This window comes from Hydra vulgaris, chromosome 06, assembly GCF_038396675.1.
Source record: "Hydra vulgaris chromosome 06, alternate assembly HydraT2T_AEP".
Classification (NCBI taxonomy): Eukaryota; Metazoa; Cnidaria; class Hydrozoa; order Anthoathecata; family Hydridae; genus Hydra; species Hydra vulgaris.
The window spans coordinates 24601319-24622486 of record NC_088925.1 but is presented as its reverse complement, the minus strand read 5'-3'; the positions used below and the strand labels follow the sequence as shown (position 1 = coordinate 24622486).

The 21168-nt window shown below is 24.2% G+C and overlaps 1 protein-coding gene across 1 annotated transcript; it reads left to right on the top strand.

Moving 5' to 3' along the window:
- The first annotated feature begins 746 nt into the window (after nt 1-746).
- Nucleotides 747-19813, top strand: LOC100202897 (ATP-dependent RNA helicase DDX4). Its single transcript, XM_065799674.1, has 8 exons — nt 747-767; nt 1095-1131; nt 3882-4264; nt 6659-6937; nt 7015-7481; nt 13506-13788; nt 13876-14019; nt 19268-19813. Exons 1-8 carry the CDS (start codon nt 762-764, stop codon nt 19328-19330), a joined length of 1662 nt encoding a protein of 553 aa, XP_065655746.1. The 5' UTR covers nt 747-761; the 3' UTR covers nt 19331-19813.
- The last annotated feature ends 1355 nt before the right edge of the window (nt 19814-21168 follow it).

Genomic DNA, 21168 nt, shown 5'->3' with positions numbered 1-21168 from the left:
GATTATCATGATTCTGTTGAAAACGCTGTCATAATCTTGGGTGAAACTTCCCTACATGGTGCCCACTTTCTCAAACCAGAGGTTATGCTTCAGACATGTTGGATGGCCAACAATTTATATACTGGAAAGATGATATGATGATGATGATGATGATGATGATATGGTGGCAAAACTTATAAAAATCAATGGGTTTTTAGCTCCTAAAACCAATAAATGACCTCCAGTTTATTTATGACATATTTGATTTTAGAGATTTTAACAAAGATATTGACAATGTTGTGATAAAGAAGCTCTGTAATCATCAGTGGTACTTGTCAGAAGAAATCATCCTGTTTGCCTTGTTTAGGAAACATCCTTTGATGGCAAATGTACTAAAGAAATGGCAGATAAGTTCCTTTTAACTCTAATGCCAAAAAAATTTTGCCTTGGTAAACCAGTATTCAAAAAAAATGGTAATGACACAACTTTGACAAGTCTGATTGAGCAATGGCATTTGAACTATGATTTTAAGTTGCCGAGCAATTTGTCATTTTTCGTTTTGTTGTTATAGTAGAAAATTTAGGTTTGCTGTTATATGTATAAGATATAACACTTTATAATGTAAAAAAATTGTATAGAGGCTTTTATGGACCTCAGGATCACTTATCAAAAACTTATTATTAATCATAAAAAATTATTTTTAGACATAATAATGATAATACAATTGGATAAACTTTAATTTAGGTGACTCTGAGTGAAATAATATTTTCTGGACAACCTAAATGAATGTATGCATATATGTGTTTATGTATGTATGTGTGTGTATGTATGTATGTATGTATGATGTATGTATGTATGTATGTATGTATGTATGTATGTATGTATGTATGTATGTATGTATGTATGTATGTATGTATGTATGTATGTATGTATGCATGTATGTATGTATATATATATGTATGTGTATAAAAGTTGCATTTATGTTATTATTTAACCACAACTTTTACCTGTGGTTAGACAAAAGTTAAGAACCTTTACCTAGTTTTAAAATTGAAAAGTATAAAAATGTATTATTATCCTCTATAAATAATATAAAAGTAAAACCATATTTTTAGGAACTCATGGCTTCGTCTGTAATTAACAAGTTAGAAGGTAATAATTATCACAAATAATCAAAAATTAGCAATTGATTTCCTTTAATTTTTTTTCAAATTTATTTATTAAATTATTTTTTCATATTTGAGTTATTAAAATTAAATTTGATTCCTTAGCAATGTTCAACAGAACTGAATTACTTGTTGCTTTGCAACTTAAAATTTTATGAAAAGTTAATGGTATAAATTTTTATCCTTATTTTTGACTTGAAAATTTCTTTATTTCATAATTTCAAACAAAACTGTCATTTAAAGTATACCAAAACTATACTAATCTATAACCCAGTCTTTTAACACATTTGAATAAAAAATTAAAGGTACACTGATGTAATTAATACAGATCTGGTACTGGAAATAATTTATATTAATTAAAATTCTAATCAAGTTATAAGTTGTCGAAATTAGGCAAGAGTTACTGATCTATCAACATTCTTAATCATTATTGATAAGCTCAAATCAAATTAAATTGTTTTAAATATAGTTTTAAGTATAGCCAGATTTTGTTTTCAGTCTATGAATGAAAACAAAAGACTGGTATTATTCTTTTTTGGATTGGTTGTGACTAGAGATGTAGTCAAGGCAGTAAATTCCAAGACCAAGACGAAGACCAAGGCATTTAGGCTCAAGATTAAGTCCACAGCTTAAAATTCTAAGGCAAATACCAAGATGAAGACATCAAAAAGTCAACCCACTCTAAAAACCAAAACTTTAAAAGTTTTCACAAGACCAAGGCCAAGACTTATGTTCTTAAAAGTTTAACACAATAATGCTCATGCATTTATGTTATTACTGTTAGGCCTTTATTTCGTGTATTATTTTACTATTTATACAATTTTAAAACTACGCAATATTATTCTCTTTTATTTTATTATATGCTTACAGGAATAAATGAAACTCATTTATTCCTGTAAGCATATAATAAAATTTCAAAATCTTGCTTACCCATAAGCTTGCACAAAGAACAACAAGAACGTGTGAACTCTGAAACAGTAGTAAACTCAGAAACATAGGATTCTAATTTTTTGCCACACATGCAAATAACTTGCCAAATCATAGCAAACTTTTGAAATCATTTTTTAGCAAACTTATCATTTTTTTAGAAAACTTGTCATTTTTTGTCTATTTAGATTTTTTATTTGCTTTTTCTCTATACTTGGCAATATAATAGAACGCACCAAGAAATTGCTGATGATTCTAATTGATATAAGTTTTATCATCTTTAATAATGCAGAAATTTTTAGAAATATAGTTATCATACAACTTTTTGCACCAGGTTATTGGATCTTTATTTTTAAATTTCAGAATGATTGGGTACTTTTTGTGATTTGAAAGAATGAAGACCATGTTTATTTAGAATTTTTACAACAAAACTATGAAAAAATTTAAAATGTTTGGCGCATTTCCTTAGTGAGAGGTTTGGGTTTTTTTTAACCTGTTGACCAGTTTTCTAACCTGTTTAGATCTTGAAAATCCTCCTTTCTTCCATTACCAGATTTAAATTTGATCATTTTTGTTTGTGAAAAAATTTTGCTGAATAATATTAGATTTAATTTAATATTAATGTGAGATTTAAACATCAAATGTAGTACTTAGGAAAATAGGTAATACTTGTAGGAAAGAGAAAGAAATCCTGCCTGAATTTTTCTTAAAGAATTCATAAAAACATTGATCAGTTAGTTGCACTGATATCTATTAGAATTTTTGTTTATTCAAAGTAAATTTTTGTTCTCTTTAAGAAAAACCTTGATTTAAGTTTTGTAAAAATAAATGTTTTTATTTTCATAAAAGCAGCTGTTTTAACACTTTTAATTCTTGTAATACATTCACTATATTATGGCTCCTTGTAATTTGTAAAAGGTTCACATTTCTTTGTTGCCTCCCAAATTTTCAGCCTTTCTTATAATTTTAATGCGAGAAATGTTCAAATTGTCAGTATTTTAAAAAGTTTTTTTAACTTTTACAGTAATGTATCCAGAAGTTGACAAAGGAGCATATAATATTTACTTTTATCATATATTTTATATAATTCCCTACTTTTTGTAATGCAAAGAACTAAAATTATATCTGTAATTAAGTACAGGAGTTTAGGATCGAATTTGTATGCCCAAACCAGTACACTGGTGTAAAAAGCTGTCAGGCTGGATATGTCACTGTATACGTTTTTTTCTTTTGGTAAATGAACCATTTCTGTATTTGTATATATACATATATATATTTATATATATATATATATATATATATATATATATATATATATATATATATATATATATATATATATATATATATGTATGTATATATATATATATATGTATTAGTATATATTGCTTATTGCTATATTAGTTGAAAACTTAAATGAAGGCGTTATGTTACTGCAATATGGAACTGAGACACTTGGAGTTAAAATTTTGAACACATTTTGTTGAGATCTTTTACTTTAACAAAGATATGTAAATATTTATGCTGCAATATATTAATCAAAGTTATTTTATAGTATTACTAATGATGAATGTATTAAAGTATCTTTGCACCTAAAACCATGTTATTTATTTTTGTGGGGGAATTACTCCTTCATCCACTGTGAAAATGGAATTTCAGCACATTTCTCTGCAGTGTTATTAAGTTTATGTGAAAAAGCATTTATTAAAACCATTATTTGTCTAAAAAAGTAGAAACTTGTATTTTTCTGACATGACGCCTTCATCCTCTTTTGGCTTTAGTTATTAGTGTACTTTATTTATTACTAAGGTTTAAGTTTGCAAGATCCACCAAATAACATGCAATATACTTATTCTCCATGCAGAAGATATAATTGTTTTGTGTGTTTAACTAATTGTGAGAACTGCAGCAGAGTAAATTGTTCATGCAGAATAATAAAGTATAAAACTAAAGTATCGCGTGTAAAACCACTCTATAATTTTGATGATGATCCATTTAAAATTAAAGTTGGAGGAGTTGGAGATATTTGCGAAATAAAATCTTTTAAAGATGCTAACTTACCAGATGTGCTAATTGAAAATCTTAAAAAGCTTTTATACCAAATTCCTACACCTGTACAGGTGATCTCAATACCAATATTACTAGCAGGTAAAGATTTACTAGCTCGTGCAGAAACTGGATCAGGAAAAACGGTAATCAAATTTTTTTTCAGTTTTTTTTCTTTATATTTGTTTAAGTTCTAAAAAACTTAATAATTTTAGTCTTAAATCAAAAATTGAGGTTTAGTAACTTTAGCAATAATTTTTTTAAGATTTTTTTTTGTTTGTTTTTGTCAGTGATCAAGCATACGCACAACAGTATTGATGAATTTGTGCAATCAGCAAAAGTCTAAATAATTTATAAAATAAGCAAATTAGCAAATTTAGCCCAAAACACATTTAATAATTCTTAAGTGTTGATTTTCAACTAAATTTAATTAAAATGTGTTTAATATTTTTAACAACGCAATGTAAACAAAAAATAAATTTTATCTAGTTTATTGTTTAATGTTATTATTTTTTATTATTATTGTTTTTTTTTTATAAAAAGCAAAAGTATGATAATTTTATGATTTGTATAATACATCACAATTAAATTGTTTAGTTAAAAAAATAAAATTTTAGTATTTTATTTTTCAAAGTAAAATTAAATTACTAGGAATATTGTCCGAGTATATTGTCGAATTATTAAGAATATTGTCCAAGTATATTGTCAAATTATTAGGAATATTGTCTAAGTATATTTTCAAATTATTAGGAATATTGTCCAAATACTTTCAAATTCGTTTTCAAACTCGAATTTAGAATTCATTTAATTACTCTTTATTGACTTGTTGAAACCTGAAAAAAGATTTAAAAATTATATGATAGACATTTAGGTTGCCTAAATGTGTTTTAAGTGATGATTCAAAAGCAAGTGAAAATTGATTATTATTGTATGTCTTGTATTACATAAATAGCGATTTAACATTATTTTAATTACATAAATGGTGATTAAAATTTTTTTTAAATTTGTATAAATGATGATTAAACATTTTTTTTAATTACATAAATAGTGATTAAATATTTTTATTTATATTAACAAAAAAATATTTCTTTAAATTATATAAATAATGATTAAGCATTTCTTTTAGTAAGTATTCATATAGAAATTTAGTTTTAATTAAAAATACCCACCTAAGACTTTAAAATATTAGTGAGTAAAGGTTGTTTGTTATTTGGTGTAATCTTTTTTACTCTATCAACTATACTATTTTTGACATTTCCACACTGTACTTTTTTTTCAAAATTCTGCTGTTACTATATTGTTGCCAGTGTCTACTTAATTTCTCAGAATGGTTTAGATTTTTGCATCTGCAAACTATTAAGAATTGGTTCTCAAAATGGAAAAACTGAATTTTGATCCGATTTAGCAGTAGATATTGACCATAGATTCTGAATTTTTTTTTTACAGTTTTACTTCTATATGGTTGTATTTTCTTTGTATTTATTGGTTTGTAAATTTAATGATATGCTCACATTTTATTAATTGAACTGGTCCCAAATTCGAATTTTCTTTGAGTTTTTAAACTTTTTGAAAGCATTTTTAAAAATCTTAGAATTTGAATGAAAGTTGATGACAAATTGCATTTCAAAAATACTTTCTTTTAAGCGTTTTCATAGTTTCAATAATACTTTTTAAACATAGATTTAATAGTTTTTGTCAAGAAAAAGTCTAAATTTTTAATTTTGCTGTAAAGGAAAAAAATTTCATTAACTAGGTTTGTTCTAACAATTTATAATAATTGCTTATTTAAAAGATTAAAATGAAAATCATTCAAAAACAATAAAGGGTACATTGTTGAATTCTTAATATATATCACCTTATAAATAGGCAATAAGTTAATTTAATTGATAACAGGTTAATTTAATAAGTTAATTTAATTGATAATGAAAAATTAGTTTAAATACATATAGTCGCCTCTCTCTTTTTTTTAAGAATCTTTTTAAGTTAAGTTAAATGCGGTAGTGGTGTAGTGATAAAGCGCTTGCTTTATAAGCGAAACTTGTTTCTCCACACAGTGGCCTTGCTCGTCAAGGTTCGTGTTTCGGAATTATAGAATTGAGAGAGGGTTATAACCATTATTAAGTAGCCTCCACATCTGTAGTGGCCTTCTTGGCCTTGAGGAGGTGAATAACATAAGAAAGAAAAAAAAAAAAGTTTGCTATTATTATTATTGTATTATTAGTATTAGTGATTGCTTAATCTGACTTTTTATCTTAAATTTAAATTTATCTTTAGATTAGACACTTTGACCTTCTGCTTAAACTATGCACTCTGAAAATGAATAAATTTCAAATAAAATTTAACAATATATATATATATATATATATATATATATATATATATATATATATATATATATATATATATATATATATATATATATATATATATATATATATATATAATAACTAAAATGTTTATAAAAATACAGAGCAAAATCTCAAAATCAAGCATAAATTTTAGCTTATCTTAACTAAAGTGTTTTTTTTAAATTGGCATAGGCTGCATTTCTAATACCAATTGTTTCAACCTTGATTAAAAAAAAAACTGTTAAAACAGCTAGTTCAAAAAATCCATTTGCTGTAATTTTAACTCCAACACGAGAATTGGCTTTGCAAATTGAGAGAGAAGCTTTATTGTTGACAGAAAATACTTGTATTAAGGCAATATGTACCTATGGCGGGATAAGCATTAGTAATCAGAAGAAGAAAATTGCAAATGGTTGTGATATACTTATTGGAACCCTTGGGAGAATCCTTTATCTTGCTAAAGAACAAATGGTAAAGTCTTTTTGTTAACAATTGTATATTTTGTGTTTAGTTACTTTTTTTTAAAAACAAAATTGATTTTTTTTCAGCTCTCACTAAAAGAACTCAAGGTACTTGTTATTGATGAGGGAGATCATATGTTAGATAAAAACTTTGTTAAAGATATAGAAAAATTGGTGAATGACTTTGATATGCCTGAAAAGTCTCTACGACAGACTGCTTTGTTTTGTGCAACTCTACCGGCTATTCAAATAATGCACGATCAAAAAGGAGCTAAAAAAAAACTAGCTTTTTTTACTGACACTGTTTGCATGTTTTTAAATGATACATACTGTCATGTAGATATTGGTAATAACTTGACCTCACCAAAATCCATAACTCAAAGTTTCTTATTGGTAGATAAACCAGAGTTAAAGTTTCAAATATTAGAAAATCAAATTGTTCAAGAATTATCACAAAATAATAAAACTATTGTTTTCATTGAAACCATTAAAGAAACTATAAAAATAGCTCAACAACTGTGCATTAAAAATTACCCTGTAACAGTTATTCATGGGTAAGTTTTGGAGTTATTGGAATATCATATTTAGAGTTTTTTTGTTTTTTTGTTTATGTAGAATAAAAAGACCTTTTTTAAATATGTTATAATTTCACAATTCATGATTTCAGGCTTCATGCTTAGCACATAACATTATAGAATATTCTTAATTTGTTTTAAAATTTAATATGCATTAATAAATTGGCACCCATTAAAATTTTATTGATTCTGACGTTTTTAGTAAAAAAGTATTGCATATAGTAAGATATCTATATTTAATTTATAATTTTAATATTTTAAATTGAGTGCATAAATGAGTGAATTTTTTAAAATTGTATAATGGGAAAATATGTACAGTATGGTTATATTTTTGTTAATTTATCCTTTAAAATACAGATTAATTATGATGCTGTATACTGTTTATATTTTACCATATTTCTCATATGTAAAGTTTTTAATAGATTTTTTTAAAATTGGTCAACATTAGAAATTCTATTTTATTTTTTTTTTTTTTTTCAACTTCGATTTGTTTAATCAGCTTCAAACTGAATGCAAATAGTCAACTATTCTTCATACTGTAGAACCTGCTTAACTCAGATCCTCAAGTGGAGCAGATATTTTGTAGACTGGACAAGTGTTTCAATTAAGCAAAGTTTGCATGCCAGTTTATTTTAAATATGATATGTAATAAATATAGTATTTTATGTATGATAGTTATGGCTAAAGAGATCTGACTGATCATAACTATTATGAATAATTACTTATAAATGCAAAATTGTGCTTGCTGGCAACACACTAAACAATTTCAATTGTGTAGTTATCAACTACACAATAAGAAGAAATTATATGCATTATGATAATGTTATCAGCGAATAATTAGAAATAATTGAATCAATGAATGTTCAAGTACAACTTTTAATGGACGATGACAAGAAAGAATGATTGCTGCAAATATCTGTTTGATTACAAAGAAATAATTGCTGCAGATATCTGTTTGACAACAAGGAATGATTGCTGCAGATATTTGTTTACGGTATCACTCAGAGCATCAAGATAACAGATGGTATCAATCCAGAAAATTTCTGTGGAAGACCAAGAACTGACCACTCTAAAAACAATAAAATATAATTGGTACAACGCATAATTTTCTTTGAATGACAAAACATATTTATCTGCCTTAAATATATCATAGGAATTGTAACAAGCCAATATTAGTAGCAAAATTATTACCCTTGAAGGAGCTGTCATTTCATTGATTTTTTATCATTTCATCTTGACCTTCACTTAATCAAAAGAAAAAAAACTATATTTTCATTTGTTTTATTTGCTCTTATGCAGTGGGAAATAACTACACAAATGCATTACAAGAAGAATCTTTTTTTTTAGCTTTTCAATTAAACTTTAAACAAATTAAAACAGAATGAATTGATTGATGAACGATTAAACTTGGGTAAGAATGAGAGTTCTATGCATATTGTTATTTCTTTGACAAACTTTTAGAGATATTTTATGTAATAAACTTTCCAATGTAAATATCAATGTATGGTAAAATGATGAAATACTTAGTATTGTTTTAGACGAAATAATTTTTTTTTCATTTGTCTGATCATCTTTCTAATTTTTAAAATTACACCTAACTTCATTTGCTAAATGCTTTGAAATTGATTTTACACATAGTAATGTCTGGTATCATGTGCTTAAAAGCCACATATAAGATGCTTTGTTAAAATCCTCATATTAGGAGATTTGTATTGTGACTTTTTTTGAAAAATTTTTATCTTTTTTATTTTTGAAGATATTTTTGTTTTTTCTTTTAACTATCTAGATAATGTTTCTTTTAAAATGCCATATTTTTTTGATATGAATGCAGATAATTATCCTTTGTTAACTTCTTTTAGTATTTTGTATTTTTTGGTTTTGATTCTATTTTTGAGCTTTCTGTTAGCATTCTTTAAAAATTTACTCAATTAAAAGACTTTATTCAAATTGAAGTTGTCTGTGAAAATATTTAGTTAATTGAATTATATTTAATACAAATGTGTTCAATAAATTTACGATTGTTTGAAGTTCTGGAATTATTATTGAAGTTTTTGACATTTTTTTATTGTGTTATATGCATTGTTATTGTGTAATTCAAAATAAAAGTCCAAGTTACTCAAAGTTATTTTCTCAAGGGCTTTGAACAAATAGTATCAGATCTGGGGAGTTACCAGGCTATTTAAGTGTTTTAATATTGTTTTCTACCATGAATTTCTTGACTTTTTTTGAATATATGGCATGTAGCTAAATCATGCTGCAATACTCCGCTTCCATTTGAAAACATATTTAACATCTCTATAATTAAATGGGTTTGCAGAACCTCAATACAAGTGTAAGAGTTCATCATGCCAGAAACTGGGTAAACCCTTATGGAAAATTTCCAGGGAAAATCTATGAAAAAAAACCCATGGGAAAACCATGGAATTTCCCTACGTATTTGGAACACGTTTTCATGGAAATATCATGGGTTTTTCATGGAAAATCTATGAGTTTTCCATGGAAAAGTGTTCCAAATACCCATGGAAATTCCATGCTTTTCCATCCAAGGAAAAATCATGGAATTTCCATGGGTTTCCATCTAATATTATTTGAATTGTCATATTAAATCATAAAAAGGATATTTTATCATGCAAGTCACTAATATTAATGAGTTCTTTTAATCTATGGGATCACTTTTGCCGAATAAAGTCAATAAACAAATTTAAATGTTGTTGAATCCTACTAATCTGTGATAATAATAGCTATAATGCACCTAAATCATAAAAGTTTCACTTCACCACAATATTTAATGCATACATATGTATAAACATACTGTAAATAAATTTAACAAAAAATTATAATATAAGTTATATTATACTATAATATAATATAAGTTATATTATACTATAAGTGTTATACATAAAGTGATAAACAATTAAAAAAGATTAAGAAAATAATTTTTACAGAAAATATAACAATTTACGTGTTTATTATTTTATATTAATTATTTGATAAAAGTAGTATATATTTATATATTATAATATAATTATAATATTATAATTTCATAATTAATAAATAATTAATAATTAATTTGATAATTAATTAATAAAAATGTTCAGGTGATGTAATTTTGATTATATTTTTAGAGTTTTCAGACAAACACAAAACAAAAAAAAGCAAAAATATTTGAATTTGTAAATTTTAGTTATATTTTAGCTTGTTTTACAAAAATTAATGAAAAGACTTACCATTTTTAAAAATTTTAAAGTTCGAACTATAAGGAAAAAAAAGTTTGAACTTGAACGTTGAAATTTTTGTGTAAAGTTCGAGCGTTCGAACTTGAACATGTTTGAACTAGCAGCCCTATTCACGTCCTTGCCATCTTTATATATATTATAAAACAAAGTACTTGTAAAAGTATGGCTAAATAAATGAATTAAAAATTTATATTGCCAGTCAACTTATGCACACACTATTAAATTCAAAAATTTATTAAATTTTTACTTTACTATTTAAAACATAATAAATATAATAAATATGTAATTTATTAAGTATAGTAATGTAAAAATATAATAAATATTAAAGTGTGTGCATAAAATTTATTTTTACTTAAGACAAGCCCTTCGCATTAATTAATATATAAACAAATAAAAATAATTGTATTATAATAAATAATGTGTATTATTTATAAACATGGCTTTTATATGCATATATTTAACTGTGAAGTAAAATCTTGTGCATTAATTAACTTCCCTTTCTGATATTTTTAAAACATTACCGTAGTTTTCCTTCTCCAACTAAGTTGTTCTTGGAACATCATTACAAATTGAATCTCAAAGATTAAACTTATATCTTTTCTGGTTAATTCAAACTCAATTCACTATTTTATTTAGACAGCTTTTCAACTATTTTTAAAAATATTAAATGCATATAAAAGTTGACAATGTCATAAATAATATAAATGATGAACAACATTATTTATATCGCTAGTCAAAACTGTCGGTAGTAATTTAAAACAAAATAATAAAGTAAAAACAAAAGGATTTATACACAAACAGTTACATTATTTACATATTCTATTTAATAGTAAAGAAAAAACATAATAAATATCCCTACTAGACTAGTCACTAAGTAAGTCCGGGTCTTTAAGAATCATCATTCGAGTGACTAATAAACATTTATTGCTGGCCTTGCACTTTGTAATGAGATTCATCCGAAAATAAAACTAGAAACCAATTTAACATTTATTATGCCTGTTTATAGGTAAATAAGTTAATAATTATAAAGTCTCTTCAATTTAATATCTTCAGTTTTTGAAAATAATAATATATACAAATATAATAAATAAAATAACTTTCAATTTAACTACTACATTTTGTCATACTTTTTTCCGTTGTTCTTTTTTCCGTTGTTCTTTTTTCCATTGTTCTTTTATTTATTATTATTATTTCTTTTCTCATAAAAGACACTTCTTTTTCATGGCATCTTTAAGTAATAGTTTTTTAGAGAGTTTTTGACAAACCTTTTAGTAGCTCAAACTCAAGCAGACATAGATGTCATGTGTGACTAAATCATTCATTAGTTAATTACTTACCTTTGGATTTTTGATACTCTCCAGCATCAGATATTGGCCATCTCTCACAGAAGTCTTTTGTTTTCGACCACATTTTCCTTATCTTAATAGTGATAAGCTTGATAATGACTTTTTAAATAGTTTTAAATAAAAGAAGAGTTTAATGACTTTTTAATAGTGTTGCAAAGTAATGCTTCTTGACCCAACTAACTGATTGGTTTCAGTGTCCATCTTAGTTTATTCAATTTTTTTTGAATTTCCTAATCCTTCTGATCAAAGTTAAATTAAAGAAAGTGTATAAAACAAAAACAAAAAAAAAAACAAATAAATTTGCTGAATACTTGAATACTGTAAATACTATATTTGGTCCAATTGGTTTATAATATTCTTAAATCGTCTTCATAATTCATCAAACTTGACAAAAATAAATTTTGCAGAACACAAGTTTATTTTTATCTTGTAAAAATATTAATGTTTTTTACTAAAATGACAAATAACTTTAAAAAAGATTCTTTTTGGTTTAAGCAGAATAAATTGTTTCTAAATATAAAAAAATAAATGGATTGCTAATCTAACTATTTTCAAAACAAAAAAAAACTGCCGTGTCATGCCAGACGTTTTAATTAATAATATTACTTAAAAAGAAAAAAAGTTAAAAAGTTTCTTGAAGCATATACCAACAAAAATATCTGAGGAATTATATCAATAATAACTCCACTAAAATGCTAAATCTCTTTACCTTTGTCAGAAACATGCAGTTCGCACAATAAATTTAAAAAAATAGTTTTTTGCGCGTAAAACAACTTTTTTTCAAAAATATTTATTTTTAAATGTATATCAATTAAATGTCTTAAATATTTTATGTTCTGTTTAAATGTAGAAAAAATTTGTCAATAAATGTATTGCAAAATCTATATTGTTTGAAACCTAAAAAAAATATAATCTTTATATGCATAGATATATATATATATATATATATATATATATATATATATATATATGCATGTATATATATATACATGTGTATATATATATATATATATATATATATATATATATATATATATATATATATATATATATATATATATGCATGTATATATATATACATGTGTATATATATATATATATATATATATATATATATATATATATATATATATATATATATATATATGTGGTTATTATAACTTCTTTTAAACAACAAATTATGTTATTAAAAATAAGTTTTTACTTTTTCTTTTGTCGGAAAAATTTAATTTAGCATCTGCTAATTTAGCTAATAATTTAATAATTTAGTGAATTTAGAAATTAATCATCTAATAATTTAGTGTAATATATAATCAGTAATAATATAATGTTTAATATGTAATGTGTAATATTTTTTGTGTAATATGTAATGTTTAATATATAATGTAAATACTTTTTTTCCTTTTGCTGATTTTTTTAAGTCATCGTACTCAAAATGATCGAAAAAGGGCCATCTATGAATTTAATGAAGGTATAAAACCCCTTTTGATATGTACCAATGTTAGTGCGCGTGGCCTTGATATTTTTGAAGTTAAAACGGTAATAAATTATAACTTGCCAAATCTAAATCATGATGACATGAGAACATACATATATCGAATTGGGCGTGCAGGTCGTATCGGAAATCCAGGTAAATCTATCTCATTGTTTGTGAAGGGAAAGGATGAAGTATTAGCTCGACCATTGGTTGTTTTATTAGGAGGGGTAAATAATTATTTTTTTTTGGTAATGTTAATTATTCTTGATCTATTTCATTATAAAAATCCTACACTTTTTTTACTCAAAACTTAGTCTGAACAAGAAGTACCAATATGGCTGGAAGAGCTTTGCTCAGTGCATGAATTGATCAAGTTGGAAAATTATAAACAAGCAAAGCATGAAACAAAGAATGCTGCTATGTTTGGAGAGAAAAATTCTAGTTTAGATACTAGAAGTGTATGTTCATTTAACATTTTATAATAAGTTTCCTAATTGTTTATACTTGTGCTTTTTTTTAGATTGTTTTATCAAAAAAAATCTTATTTTTATACTAATTTTTTATATTAATTTCAATTAGGTCACATACTATTTTATGTTATTTAACTTAATGTTACTAAATCTTTATCTTTTTTCTTATGTGTTTTATTCCTATTTTATTTAAAACTTAATAATAAAATAAAAATTAAATTAAAATAATTGTTTAAAGAATGAGCTTAGTGTATTACTAATCTTTTAATACAGAAGAGGTAATATCATTGTAAAAACTAATATGCTATATCTATATGTATATATATATATATATATATATATATATATATATATATATATATATATATATATATATATATATATATATATATATATATATATATATATATATAATAAAGAATTGATTACTTATATTTTAATTGATATTTAAATAATTGGTTACTTGTCAGAAAATGTTAACAACAAACTTTACTGATAACTTTTATTTAATATTCATTGAAAACTAAATTAGTATTCCATGAAGAATTTTAATTAATTTTAATTAATTTTGCAATCATTTAATCAAGTATATTTAATGAAATTATCCACATAATTGTAAAATGACAGTTGTAATACTCGAATGTCAAGTATAATGCAAAACACAATATAAAATTTCTTTATTACACTGGAATACACAAAAAAAATCTAAAAACTTTAAAACAATTTACCAATGGATTGCAAAAAAAGATTATACATTAAATTATTTCAAAAATAAATATGTTATAAATAATAATAATAATAAAAACAACTATAATAATAAATATGAGATATGTTTTACTCTAGTTGTAAGTAAGTAGCTTTAATTTAAGTTTTTGAAAATTTATTTAAACCTGTGTTTTAATAATGTATTTTACAAGTTTAAATTTTATCATTTGTTTAACAGGACACAGCAGAATGTGTTATTTAACAAGGCATATCAGAATGTGTTTCTTAACGTGACACATTAGAAATTGTAATTCTAATGTGAAAATGGAAAAAATTACAATGAAATATTCAAGGTGTATAAAAATTAACAGATTTTATTAAACAATTAAATTGTAAATGTGAAGATTGTCATGTAGATGTATTAAAGGGTGTCGTGTAGATGTATTAAAGGGTGTCGTGTAGATGTATTAAAGGGTGTTGTGAAGGGTGAAAATAAAAGGGTGAAGATTGTCGTGTAGATGTATTAAATAAAATAAAGTCAATGTTGTTATAAGAAAAAAAATGAAATTGAAAATGAAGCATTAGATGCTTCATTTTCAATTTCATTATCAATTTTAGAAGTAATGTTTGCATCAGGTTGTAATTTCCCACAAAGATGATAGAGAAAAAAGCTAAATCTGTTTTATATTCTTATTCACTAGAAAAAACTCTGATACTTGATTGTGGACTGTCTAAGGATTTATATTAGCAGGTTTTGTAAAATAATAGTGACAGTCTAATTGTAACTGATTACTCAGCTTCTGTTGATTTACCAAATTTTTTTGACTATACTGCCGGTTGCCTACTCTGCAAAAAGACTTTTTTCAGTTAAAGTTAATTCAATATGAAACATTGACACTACAGTATACAATCTCTTGTAAAAGTTTAGAATCAGTTAAGTATTGTTTATATAAATTCATAATTTATTGAAAATGACGTACACAAATGACATACACAAAGATAAGATTTTATTTATGTTGTATACATACACAGGTATTTATTATTGGTTTTGATGGATCAACATGTCAATAAATTTACAAGTAGTCCTATAAAGATAATATTCTATGGAATCTTGAACAAAAAGGAAGTTTATTTCTTACTTGTATTGTTCTTTCGAATTGATTGGATTTGGTGGGTCACAACAAACAATGTTGTTATGGCTTCATTAAAAACTTCAACTATTTACTGTAAGCTTGTACAGTTTAGTTTTAAGAAAGAAATAAAAATATATAAAAGAAGGAGGAAGATCATTCTAGATCAATATCATTTTAATCATAAACTTCTAATTTATTCAACAGTTTATAAAAATAAATTAGTGCGTGTCAAAAAAATTTGGAGTTTACAAGTTTCATGGATAATATTTCAGTTGATTGTATAATTGAATTGATCATGATTAATGTAAAAGTTGCCATTGTTTTGTCTGATGTAACATATTCAAGTCAATATTGTTTACCACAATAAGTGTGTGGTTCTAATCATACTTAAATGAATAACATTTACCTTCTTACTCAGACACTTGCAACCTGATAATTGCCTAAAGTATGATCTATCAACATTAAATGCTTGTATATGTTGCAAGAAATGTATCATATATCATTTAACTGGGTATTAGAAAACATTTAGTTTTCTTCAGTTAGTAGGTAACAAGGTTTCTGTTTCATTAAAAAGAAAATAAAAAATAAGAAAATAAAGGAACAACTTGGGCTTGTTATTGGTGGAATTATTGGAAGAAGGTTTTTTTAGAATGTTCAAATTGTATTTAACATTACTGGATTTATAATATGTTTGATGAAGATGGTTGTATAACAAAAATTATTTTAAGATTAGGTGTCACTCATATAGTGACACCTAATCTTATTTATGTGAGTTTATGATATATTACTCATATACACCTTTAAAAAAACATATACAATAAAAAAAAACTATAAATAAAACATAGAAAGAATTTGAAATAAAATAAAGAGAGAGGAAATAAAGGAAAGAAAAAAAAGCACTTATAAATAAAGATAATATTAATAATTGCAATAATAATAATAACATTAATAATATAACAATAATAACAATAATAACAATAATAATAATAATAATAATATGAATTAAAAAATTACAAATAGTAACTATGATATGAGAGCTTTACTAAAAATTATAGCTAATAATAAAGATTATGGTAAAAATAATTATAGAAAAGTTTATAACTATGAGAGAAATTAAAAAAATAAACATAACATTTGCAAAAATTATAGCGATAACCATAAAACTATTACTACAATGGAATCACTATCAATATCATTATAAATAATATTAATAAGACTTTTAAAACAAAATTAAATTAATGACAATAGTAATAATAGTAGTAGAGTTAAAAAAAAGACAGGATAAAATAAAAGTAATAATAGTTATATAAGTACAGTAATATAAAAAAAAGTAATAATAATAAAAGATAAAATTAATATTTATTAGATAAATACTCAAATAAAAATTTCATAATTTGGTTTTGATTGAGAAGAATAATGTTGGTAATAAAAGGGTATTTAGTTAAAATAGTTAATGTTATAAGATTCAGTAAATTTTTTATTGGCCTCAAACTTCCCTGAATGAGCTTGAACTTTTGAAAATGACCATTTAAGGAAATATTTTTATTTATTTATCTTTGTTTATGTTTATGTATATCACATTATTTGTTTTTATTTTTTTTATTTTTTAATGCTTTATAATTTTTTTCTGAGTGAGACTGAGCCCTGGCATCAGGTTCCGAGATGGGGCTTGAGCTCTATTACATTCTATGTATAGTTAGTTGAAAAACAATTGGATTTAGCCACTGGATTCCAAAGTTATAAGAGGCCCATGAAGACCAAATTTTCAAAAATTTGTAACTGTAATAAATAATAAGCATGTATATAATCACATGAACTTTAACAGTATGTACTAATTATTATGTTGCTAGGATGTATATAAATACATAAACATTAACAGTTTGAACTAATTATTATGTAGCTAAGCATGTATAAAAACACATGAGCATTAACAGTATGTACTAATTATTATGTAGCTAAGCATGTATAAAAACACATGAGCATTAACAGTATGTACTAATTATTATGTAGCTAAGCATGTATATAAACACATGGGCATTAACAGTATGTACTAATTATTATGTAACTAAGCATGTAAATAAACACATGAACATTATCAGTATTTGCTAACTATTATGCAGCTAAGAAATGTATATAAACACGTGAACATTAGCAGCATGTGCTAATTATTATGCAGCTTAGAAATGCAAACTTCAGATAATTTTTTTAACTTTAATAATAATCTCGACTAACACTTGAAAAAGTGAGCAATATTTAATTTATATCTAAAAAGTTAAAACAAATTGCATTATTTTATAAATATAAAAATAATATATAGTTTTGTTAAGTGGCAAATATACTTTAATGTTATGCAATCTATAATAGTTAAACTATTTTAGTAAACCAATAACTTACTTATTTGCCTTTAATAAAAATCCAAGAACTTTGCAATCTGCAAACGTCATCTTTTTAACGGAAAAAAAAATTTCAAAACCAAGGTTAAAGATGAGGACAGTGTTTCAGATTTGCCTAAAACAGCTAACAATTACAAGGCAAAAACTAGTATGTGAGTCTAGTACGTTTTTAACATATTAGACTGGTTTCTAGGTCATCAAATTAAAATTGTGTTAAAGAATAAGCAGAAGAATTTCATGTATAATTTTTTGTCGAAGAGAGGAGGGGGCAATAAAAAAATATAGGAGCCGAATAAAATCTGGAGAAGACCCCTTTTTTAGTTGCTAAGCTTCTTTTTTGATCCTGATATAAAAATAATCTTGACTATTTTTATATCAGAATCCAAAAAGTAGAATGTGTTAAAGATAGATTAAGTTTTGATTGGGCAGAGGTAAAAGAAAATGTTAATAATTGGGAAAGGAATTTGGGGCAATATTTATTTTCTAATAGTCATTAAGAAGTATTGTTATTTGTACAGAGATAATGGAGACGTAAATATAAGAGATGATAGTAATATAAGAGGTAATAGTAATATAGAGATAATGGAAACAAATAAATTTTATCGAATTAATATAAAAATACATCTTAACAATTAATGAAATAAAAATTATTTAATTTATGGTTGTTAGTCAATTAGTTTTATTAAATTTGTATGGTTGTTAGTCAAATAGTTTTATTATTAAGATAACCTTAAAAAATTAGTTTCATCCCTAAAGTTGTTAGCCATGTTTTCGTTTAAAATATACGAAGAAACTTTAGCATGATATTTTACATAATACCTTTCGATGCTACACAAGTTTTACGACTTAAAAAAGAATTTGGAACTTCTGGAAATCTTTTAAATCTATCAAAATTTGTTAAGGTTTTATTAAACTTTATTTTTATCGATTTTATTTTTTTTGGCTTTATCAAATATAGATATACAAAATGCTTGTTTTTACCTTGGACTTTTTTTCCTTTTTTAGTATATAAACAAAGGGCAAACAACGGTTAGTCCTTATCGATTATCTGAGTTGATTGCTATCTGAAACATACTTTGTGGAGGTGTACATAGTTTTATGTTTTAAAGGTTTGCGCATATATTTAAAAGATTATTACGATAGGTTCTCTTTACTTTTTCTTTTTTTTGCTAATAAATTTTGTTTGCAAATAAACTTGCATTGGAAACCTTTTGTAAATATACTTGCATCTATTGACTTTTTTTTTAATTGGTTAAGTTTTTTAGGCTTTTTTCTTAATTTAAATGTTGCTTTAAATCACAAATAAAATAAATAATACTCCTTCTACTTTTGAAGACTTTTTAAAAAGTTACTTTTTTCTATTTTTAATTCAAATTTATTTATTTCTATTCGGTATGTAAATACATCTTTTTTTTTTCTTTCGCAAATCACAAATAATCACTACTTGTGTTTATTAAAACTTCTTTTTCGATAAGTTTATATTTTTTTGGATTTTAATATTTTTGTGTGCAAGTCAATAATTTTTGTTTGTAAATATATTCTTTTTTTTAACCAAGCAATTTTTAATATTAATAATAACTGATTAGGTAAGAGAGGGACGTTTTAGTGAGGAGAACATCTTATTAAGGAGGAAGGCAATTTGATAGAAGCGTTTTTAATAATAAATAAGGCGTTACACGCCTTTTTATTGTATTAAAAATCTCTATCAAGAAAAAGAAAGAATCTATAGTGGAATAAATAATATTACTAATACTTTTTATTTTATTTAAAATGCGGAAAAATATGATGAAATGAAGAGAATACAAAAGTGGAGGGCTTAGGTAACGACAAACGTACAAAGTTTCTGGAAAACTTGTTATAAAAAGAGCAAAAGTCACAGTTTGAAATGAGTAGTTATTAAAACTGTACGAGAAGTCATTTTTTTAAAAGTACACAACTAGTTTCGTTAAGACAAGTAGTCCTAAATTAAATAAAGTTGAAATAGTCAAAAATTTTGTCTTTATAATTAAGAACGTCGTCAGGATTTTTGTGTGTTTTAGATGACATTTTAGGCCCCAAATTTGAGTATATTTGAGCTAATGTCAGGTGTAAATATCTAAAAAAATTAAAGATATAAAAACAACTGCAGTGGTTGAAACCTGGAGGTAAAATAGGTCCACATGCTTTCCCCCCTTATTCCAAATGTGAGGGCAATAAATTAATACTTATTATTTTTTAAACTTTTTTACTTAACTTTAATTTTTATATATACATATATATATATATATATATATATATATATATATATATATATATATATATATATATATATATATATATATATATATATATATATATACATATATTTATATATATATATGTGTGTATATATGTATATATATTTATATATATATATGTGTGTATATATGTATATATATATATATATATATATATATATATATATATATATATATATATATATATATATATATATCTATCTATCTATCTATCTATCTCTGGACGCCCGCGATCTCTTATTCAGCTTATTGATTAATCATTGATAAGACAATATTACAAAAAAAAAGTTATCTGTTTATCAAATTTTTTTGATATTAATTTGAGCATTCCGAGTCTGAATATTACATTTTATTTTTATTGCATCAAACGTTTGATCATAAAACCTAAAATATTGATTAAACTACAAATATTAATCGTATTGCATGAGATTTAGTGAGTAGATATAATTATTAGTCCAAAAATGTAATGTTATATTTCAAAACATAATACTACATCACGGTATATATATATTATATAATGTTACATTATGTTCTAATCTATCTCTTACAATCTTTTAAAATACTTAAAGTGAAGAGCAGAACGTGGTTTCTTTTATGACGTTTGTTGTCATCGCAGTAAGAAACACCAGA

Bases quoted from the DNA above. Each gene is read 5' to 3' on its own strand.
- LOC100202897 (XM_065799674.1), top strand. The intron at 13,789-13,875 runs GTAAATAATTAT...CTCAAAACTTAG, and splicing joins TGGTTGTTTTATTAGGAGGG to TCTGAACAAGAAGTACCAAT. The intron at 14,020-19,267 runs GTATGTTCATTT...TTCCTTTTTTAG, and splicing joins CTAGTTTAGATACTAGAAGT to TATATAAACAAAGGGCAAAC.